General features: G+C 35.5%; 1 protein-coding gene across 1 annotated transcript; it reads left to right on the plus strand.

The window, feature by feature from the left end:
* The first annotated feature begins 7,973 nt into the window (after positions 1–7,973).
* On the plus strand, positions 7,974–8,930 carry LOC145296631 (uncharacterized). Its single transcript, XM_080142558.1, has one exon. The coding sequence runs from the start codon at positions 7,974–7,976 to the stop codon at positions 8,928–8,930; it is 957 nt and encodes a 318-aa protein (XP_079998684.1).
* The last annotated feature ends 359 nt before the right edge of the window (positions 8,931–9,289 follow it).

Genomic DNA, 9,289 nt, shown 5'->3' on the forward strand with positions numbered 1-9,289 from the left:
GGGCGAAGGGCCAAGACAAATTGTTCTCAAATAATTGATTGAATTTCGAATCTAGGATTCTCCGTAAAAAAAATTTAAATATTTTGACAGAGTCAAAATATTAAGAATTTGTTTTAAAATATTTTGGGAGAAATCCAAAATATTTCAGTGAATTTTGAAATAAGATTCCAGAGGAATTTTATTTTATTTTTCGGATAAAAAATCCGATATATATATATATATATATATATATATATATATATATATATATATATATATATATATATATATATATATATATATATATATATATTTTGTAGTCTAAAATGACTAAATTGAAAAAAGAGAAATTTATTATTTTTCCCCGAGGGAAACATTTTTCGGATAGAGATCCGATATATATATTTTGAAGTCAGAGTGACTAGATTTAAAAAAAAGAAATATTAATTATTTATCGAAGAGATAAATAATAAATTAAAAAGAATTTAAGAGAATTGAAACAAGGATTGTTTCAGAATATTCTCTAAAAAAGAAAGTACGGAGGTTTTCTTGAGTTTGAAAGAATTTTAATTTTTAAATATAATAAAAAAGAATATTAAAAGCTACATTCTCCTATTAAGGCTCTTTTTTTCAGCTATTTCCTTTTCAGATTCATAACCAAATTTTTCCCGAGAAAAAGACGCCTCTGAAAATTTGTTTTTTCATAAAATTGCCGCTGTCTGGCAAGATTTCAAAAGAAGAAGAATAAAAGAAAAAGAAACCAATGAACTTTTTTCTATAGACTTTTCTACAAATTTAAAAAAAAAAAAGAACTCTCCATGAAAGAAATTGTTTCTTGCATTATTGTAGAGCTTATTTGCTTTAAAAGCACAGAAAGCTTTACCTTATCATTAACTACAAATAAAAAAAAATAAAAAATTCTTCGTTTCTTTTTCTCTCTTAATTTCCCCTCTCTGTCCTGCTCTAAGTAAATCTGTCGACCTAGTCCACAAATTCCAAAATTTCATCATGACAAGTTTCAAGAAAAAATACACGATTAAACCCGGTTCCCCAACTTCCAACGTAGACCCCTACTACCATGTCTCCTTCTCCAACATCAGGGGTCTTCGTTCTAACCTTCCAGAGGTTGAAACCCAATTACAGGAGACTAAACCAGACCTTTTATTTTTAAGTGAAACTGGCATTGGACAGGCTATTTCCCTAGATGAGTTTGCAATTTCAGGATACTCTAACTTAACTTCTAAATCTGACCCCCAAGATCGCCATGGGCATGGAATATGTGCCTATATTAAAGATAGCTTTCCATGTGGGAGGGACATCTCCAGGGAAGATCCTAACTTACCCTATATGTGCTTCCGGGTTGCTTTAGCTCACACTACTGCATTTATATTTACTCTCTATCGCCCCCACAACAGTGGAGTTACTATCTTTCAAAGCATATCTGAGAAAATTGACCAAGTCCTTTCTACTTATCCTTCAGCTAACATTCATATATGTGGAGACTTCAATGTTCACAACGTTGAATGGTTGACCCACTCAAACAAGACCGATGATGAGGGGAGGTTCTGTCATGATTTCTCCATTGCCTATGACCTCACTCAGATTGTTCAGGAACCTACCCGTGTGCCCGATAATGATGGCCAGTATGCGAGCCTACTAGACCTTTTTCTCACAACTTGCCCTGAACTATGTTCAGTTTCTGTTCTGTCGCCTCTTGGATCTTCCGACCACTCTGTTGTATCAATTAAGATAAAAATGAAATGTAATAAGTCCCCAGATGTACCTCTTCATCGTACAGTATATCGATACACTAAGGCTGACTGGGATAGCTTCCGTACATTTATATCTGATCTACCTCTGCATTCCATGTTTAAAAAGGATGTGTCCTCTATAGTATTAGACCTAACTGAATGGTTAATTGTAGGTATTGACCATTTCATACCCTCTAAAAAGTTTCAGAAAAAACCTAACAGCCAGCCATGGTTCTCTCCAGAATGTGCTGCTGCCATTGCGCACAGAAATCACTTTTTCCACTGCTTCAAACGTAATAGATGTATGGAAACTAAAGCCGTTTTCAGGACTGCCAGCAACCATTGTAAGAAAGTAATAAGGAACGCAAGAGAGTTGTATGCTCAATCTGTTAAGTCCAAAGTAGCTGAGCAGCGGCTTGGTTCCCACCAGTTTTGGCAAATAGCAAACAGAATCCTGAACAGAAGCGTGTGCTCCATCCCAACTATTATCAATGGACCTGAGGTAATCTCGTCAGCATCAGACAAAGCCAAACTCTTTGTCAAGAACTTTGCAGCAAATTCTACCCTTTGCGACCAAGACCGCCAACCCCCAATATTTCCTCCTGTATCAGAAAACACGCTATGTGATATATGTATATCTGTACGTGATGTTGCGAAGCTAATCAAAAACCTTGATTCGAGTAAAGCAACTGGCCCTGATGGTATTCCAATTATAGTACTCAAAAAACTTCAACCTGAATTAGCGCCCATACTTACAAAACTGTTTAAACGTTGTCTTAAGGAGAATAGTTTCCCATCTCCCTGGAAAACCTCATCAGTATGCCCTGTATTTAAGAATTCAGGTGATCGCTCATCCCCCTCTCAGTACAGGCCAATAAGTCTCCTGTGCGTCATGAGTAAGTTGCTAGAATCTGTGTTAAATACAGAAGTAATCAAACATCTCAACAAAAATAACCTTCTTAGTGACACTCAATATGATTTCCGTTCTGCTAGATCTACAGCAGATGTCATTACAGTTATATCGCATAGGATTAGCGAATCTCTCGACGGTGGCAATCTTTCTAGAGCAATTGCTCTTGACATATCTAAAGCCTTTGATAGGGTATGGCATAAAGGTTTACTTCATAAGATCGCTAGCTATGGTATAGCTGGAAAAGTCTTCTCAATTATTAAATCATTTCTTTCTGATAGGTTCATAAGAGTAGTAGTTGAGGGGCAAAAATCAGAAGCTCACAGTATTAATGCCGGTGTCCCTCAGGGATCCATCCTGGGCCCAACTCTTTTCCTGATCTACATTAATGATCTTCCAAATCATATCCTTACATCATTTGTAGACATTTATGCTGACGACACTACCATTTATGGTACCACATCTAAGACAGTAAACGACCAAGTTCTCTCCAATTCTCTCTCCTCTGATCTTGAGCACGTAGTACAATGGGGAAAGGAGTGGCTGGTTACTTTTAATGCATCTAAAACCAAGCTTCTCTCTTTACATCAACATTCTAATCCACATTTGTCATCAATTGAAATGAATGGCTCTCGTCTTCAGGAGGCCTCAAGTTTTGACAAGCTTCTGGGCTTGACCATTACTCCTGATCTTAAATGGAACACGTATATCAAATCTGTTGCCAAGGCCGCTGGAAAAATGGTGGGATCTTTCTATCGATCCAGTAGATATCTCACTGCTGATGCTATTCTCTACCTATATAAGAGCCAGGTACGTCCAAGGATGGAATACTGTTGCCACATCTGGGCAGGAGCTGCTAGAAAGGACTTGTCCTGCCTTGATAGAGTTCAAAATAGACTTCGTAGCCTCGTAGGAGATGTCCTTTTCTCCTCCTTGCAACCTCTATCTCACAGAAGAGATGTTGCGAGTTTGTCTCTGATGTATCATTATTTTCATGGAAAGTGTTCAACTGAGCTTCAATCTTTGGTCCCCCCTCGCCAAACTTTCACAAGAAACACTCGTCTAGCTGTAAACACTATCAATAATTTCCCCCACTCTTTATCTGTAGCTAAACCTAAACGTAGATTCCATGAACAAAGCTTCTTTCTTAGAACTGCACGCCTGTGGAATTGTCTTCCGTTTTCCTGCTTTCCGGCTGACTACAATATGGTTGTGTTCAAGTCTAAAGTAAATAAGTTCTTGATGAGCCGTTCCATATAAGTTATTAAATTTACCAAATTTTCATTACTAATGATTACTATATTGACCAATTTCTACTGTACACTCTTTAACCCTTATCCTTGAGTGGCCTCTGGGCCTTGATAATGTGGTGTTGCCTTTGTAAAAAAAAAAAAAAAAAAAAAAAAAAAAAAAAAAGTCTTATGCTGTTAAAAAAAGAAAATGTCGTCTGCTTATTATAAAAAAGGCGTGAAAACTCAAACTGTGAGTAATATATTTTTTTCCTTTTGTGTGTTAAAAAGAAGTTTTTTTGAAAATCGCATATGGACAAGTATGCATTGTTAAATTTATTTTGTACATTTATTTTGTGTAAATTTGTTTTTTTTTGTCTTTAAAATAAATTTCTTGTTCCTCTTTTGCACGAATTATTTAATTATTTAAGCGATTTATAGATTCATATTATTCCACTACAGAGAAGCAATAGATGGACTTGTTCGTTGCTTACAGCTTAAAAATGCTAAAAAATTTAAGTTTTCTCAACATTTCAAGTGACACCGGTTGTTCGACCTTGACAGCAGACATAGTCGAATCTTCGCGAACAAGATTAAAAATATATATATATATATATTTACAAAACTTTTAAGATTTAAAAGAAAAAAATGGGTTTATACGAAAAAGGTGTCAAATAACAAATGTTATCAAAGGCGAGATAAGTTACTAACCTAACTGGATATGTTTTTAGTGTTTGTATTTAATGTAACATGTTCCTATTTACAATACCTCCACGGGACAGAGTTAGACACCAGGGTCGTTTTTTAATGTGGAGAAAAAGAACAAAAATAAAAATTGTCTCAGTCGTGAAGGATTTCTCCTCCACTGACAGAGAACAAGAAATTGAAGTGGAGCATCTGAAGAAAGACACTACACTTTGATCTTGTCCCGAAAAGGCCAAGTATTCAGCTTGAAAAACATACAGTGTTTACCGAGCGCCATTTTAAATTTTCCAATAGGAAAATTTAAAATGGCGCCCGACTCTCGCTTTGACACGGTAAGTTTGGGAAAAGGACTTAAAAATAAAAAAACTAGACAAAATACTGTTAGAAACTCGCTCAATATATGTTACCGTGACATAGACTGACATATATTCGGTGAGTCTTTAACAGTATTTTTTATATTTTTTATTTTTAACTCCTTTTCCCAAACTTACCAGGTCCAAGTGAGAGTCGGGCGCCATTTCAAATTTTCCAATACATCTGTAAACACTGTATGTTTTTCGAGCTGAATAAACATGCTACTTTAAATAAAAACACTAAAAACATATCCAGATTTTTTTTTTTACATAGTAGTCACCACTTATCAAGGTCCAGAAGCCACTTGGGGATAAGGGTTATTGTGAGTACAGTAATCAATGGGATAATATTGTGGTAATCATTAGTAATGGAGATTTGATAGAGTGTCTTAAGAGGGCAGTTTATCAGGAATTTGTTTATGTTGGACTTGAAGACATCTAAGTTGTAGTTAGGTGGAAAACAGGTAAATGGAACAGAGTTCGACAGGCGTGCACTTGGAAGAAAGAAGCTTTGTTCATGGAATCTACGTTTTGATTTAGGCACAGATAAAGAGTGGGGAAAATTATTGACAGTGGTTTCAGCTAGACGGGTGTTTTTCGTGAAAGATCGGCGAGGGGGGACCAAAGATTGGAACTCAGACGAGCACTTGCCATGGAAGTAACGATAAAACAAAGACAGGCTCGCAACTTCTCTTCTGTGGGAAAGAGGTTGCAAGGAAGAGAAAAGGGCATCTCCCACTAAGACACAAAGTCTATTTTGTATTCTGTCAAAGCAGGATAGGCTGCTTTTAGCAGTTCCTTTCAAGATGTGACAGCAGTATTCCCTCCTTGGACGTACTTGGTTTTTATATAGATAGAGAATTGCATCAGCAGTGAGATATCTTCTGGAGTTAAGTAGAAAAGTAACTTATCTTGCCTTTGATACCATTTATTTGTTATATATTTGTTTTTTGACAACTTTTTTGAATGTGTACAGAAATACAAACCCGAAAAAAGTATATCTTTACAAAACATCTTTTTTATATTAAATACTTACAAAACTTAAAAACCTTTTTTTCTATTTACACAAAACTTTTTAACGTAACAAAACCAACGTATTTAAACAAAATATATTTAAATAAATGGACGTCTTGTCAGAAATTCTGCAGAAATAAGCAGGCTCCGTATTGGTCGGTTTGTCCGCCCACGATTTTGTTTGAACCGTTCAGATTGTTTGTTATTAACTAATTGCCAAGGATGTGCTTGGCACCAAATTTATCCTTTCAGATTATAAGATTTGAGACAGACACAGGTTGAAGAGTATGTAACGAATTCTCATTCGAGGCTCGTAGCCTCAAAATTACTTTGTCTCTTTGAGACGTATTAATGCTCTAATGTGGGGCGAAATGTTATTATCATTTGCAAATACTATGTCCTTATGTTGAGCTAATTATTATATTATTGCATGCTGTTGTGCTCTGTGAATCAAAAATTTCATCATTACAATATAATGTCTGCCAGAGACGAAATTAAGGTCTACCGTTTGACCTGTCATTTGTCCACCATTTGGACAGTCATCTACAGTGGATTCCTCGTGGCTACTGGACTTGCAGTAACCATCTTGGAAGATATCACTCAACTCTGCAACCTGTGCAGCGTTGTTCGTTGGCGGAGTTTTGTACCCAGCTTTTATCGAAGATGAACTATTACCCCTTTAGGGTGTTACCGGCCCATTACAATAGATAGCTGAAGATGACGAATCTTTTACAAGTTGAATCTTTTTGCTTTAAAAAAATTTATGTTGAAGTTTAAAAGGTGAGCCTGCTGTAATTTCTGATTGGTTTTCTTTCATTCTGCCAGTGGCAAAACCTAATTTCCTCACACGTTTTTTTTTTTTGCAAAAATAGTTTTTTTTTCTTGCAAAAAATCACGTTGGTTTATAATTTTAGTTTAAATTCTTATACCATTAACTTGCAGTATAAGTGTCGACGTTTCTTTTGTTAGATTGTTGATTTTCTTATATTGAAGCGTTCTTAGATTTGTTGTAATTTGTACATTGTAAAGAAAAAAGAAAAAAAAAAGGGGTACATTGTCCATCTTATTAATTTGTAACTGAAAAAAAACAAAAAAACGTTGTCATCTTATTAAATCAGGAAGCGTCCATTCTTAAATTGTAACTTGAAAAATATTTTTTTTTTCTTCTTTCATTAATCATTAAGTGAAGATATTATTGATATTCCTTGATCAGAAGATAATAAAAAAATTATTAATTGTAATTTTATTGATGTTGTTTGTCTGTTGCTTAATTGTTGTGTTGGAGAATTTAGTTTAAAGTGTACCCATGTGGTCGAATTTAGTAACTCAGTTTAGCGAGGGTTGATACGATTTCTCTCCCTTGCACTGTTAAATTATAGTGTCGCTTTAATAGATATTTTATTTGGCTAGTCCCCAAATTCTTTTACTTTTTTTCTCGACAGCTATAATTTAACGTTGTCGGAAAATTACAACTTGCGCCTTTTTTATTCCCATGTGGGAACGGCCATTTTGATCCTTCGTTAATTGGGTTATCGGTAGTGTCAAAACATCATGGCTAATTCGAATTTGCTTTCTTGAATAGAAGCAAACAAATTTCGAATAACGACCCTAGCTTGTATAGGAGAAAAGCTAGATGGGAAATCTAAAAGAAATTTTTCTCTGGATATACATAAATGGATATCCAAGCTGGATGATCTTTTCGACCAGTTAATTATAAAATCGTCAGTGGAGGAAAGAGTCAATATTTGTCGAGATGCGGCGGAACTTATGGCAGAAGTTAAAGGGAAATTGGTGAATTTGGAACCTGACCTGGGAAAGTCTAATGCTATTGTCCCTATGAAAATGGAATTAGAGTATCCTCAATTCAGTGGGGATCTGTCTTCAAATAAATTCAAATTTCGTAGCTTCCTTAGAAAATCTGAGTTTTGCACATCTAATTTAGATAATGCAGATAAGCTCCTTTTACTAAAATCTAAATTGGCGGGAAGGGCATTCGATCTCGTGTCCAATTTGGACTTCAACCCACAAAATTATGAGCAGGCTTTGGCGTAAAGCATTTTTACAGATCCAATTGAAATCTATCCAAGATAAAAATAGATTTTGTTTCTTTCTTAGGGTGGACGGTAAATTATGCATCTACAAATTTAATGCAATTATATTTGGCTTTAATGCCAGCCCATTTATACTGAGTTTTATACTCAAGTTCCATGTCGAAAAATATGAGGCAGATTTAGCCTCTTACACAATTTCCAAAAGCTTCTATGCTGACAATTTGGTCACCACTAGTAGTGACAGTGATTCATTGATTTCAGTTTATAGCAATGTCCGTGACAGGTTAAAGGAGGCAGGTTTTGAGCTTCAATCCTGCAATTCCAATTACACGAGCTTGCAAAACAAAATGTTGGAAGATGGTTCCATTACATCTCCTTCCCCCATCTATGCAAAGGTGCTGGGGTATCAATATTCCCATCAATGGGACTCATTTAAAATTACTCCTACAGTAATAGATGACAATGTCAATACAAAATGTGGGATATTATCTCAAGTTTCGAGTGTTTATGATCCGTTATCATTGCTTCTTCCTGTCACTGTGCAGGGGAAGATTATTATCAGCCAATTATGGAAAAATAACTTATCTTGGGACCAGCAAATCTTTGAAGATTTTATTACCTCGTTGCAAGTACACGCCAAGGAGTTGAACAATCTATGGGACTTTCAGTTCCCCAGATGTGTATTCGTGGAGGATTCCCCAATTGAAATCATTTGTTTCTGCGATGCATCTAAGCATGCTTACGGATTTTCTTTATATGCCAAACAAGAGGCTCAGTGTTCCTTGATATTTTCCAAAGCCAAGGTGGCTCCCATTAAATGGAAATCACTCCCTATATTAGAATTATTGGCTATATATCTAGCCCTTAAAGTTATTCCTCAGATTTTGGAGGCCCTAATGCCTATCAATATCAATTTTTCTTGTCTGATGCACAAGTAGCCCTGTCGTGGGTTTTTTAAATGGGAAAGGTTCAAAAAAGAATATTTTTGTGGAAAATCGTATATCCGATATAAACAAATCTATTGAGAAGGTTAGCCTTAAATGTGGGGTAACTCCTAATTTCAAATATGTTCTTTCGCCAGATAATCCATCGGAGCTTTTTTTTTAGACATATTTGGCACAATGAATATTTGCTGTCAATTAGAGAAGTAGATGCTAGCATTAAAGATGCCCCCCCCCCGAAGGTGTCAGAGGGTGAAATCGTTTTTATCAAATCACCAAATGTCTTGATCCTTCTGGGGTTTAGGCAAAGTAATTAAATTATTGGTCAGTAATTACCATAAGGTCCACTCGGCCTC

The sequence above is a fragment of the Euprymna scolopes genome, chromosome 17 (assembly GCF_053919585.1).
Source record: "Euprymna scolopes isolate OS-2025 chromosome 17, ASM5391958v1, whole genome shotgun sequence".
Taxonomy (NCBI): domain Eukaryota; kingdom Metazoa; phylum Mollusca; class Cephalopoda; order Sepiida; family Sepiolidae; genus Euprymna; species Euprymna scolopes.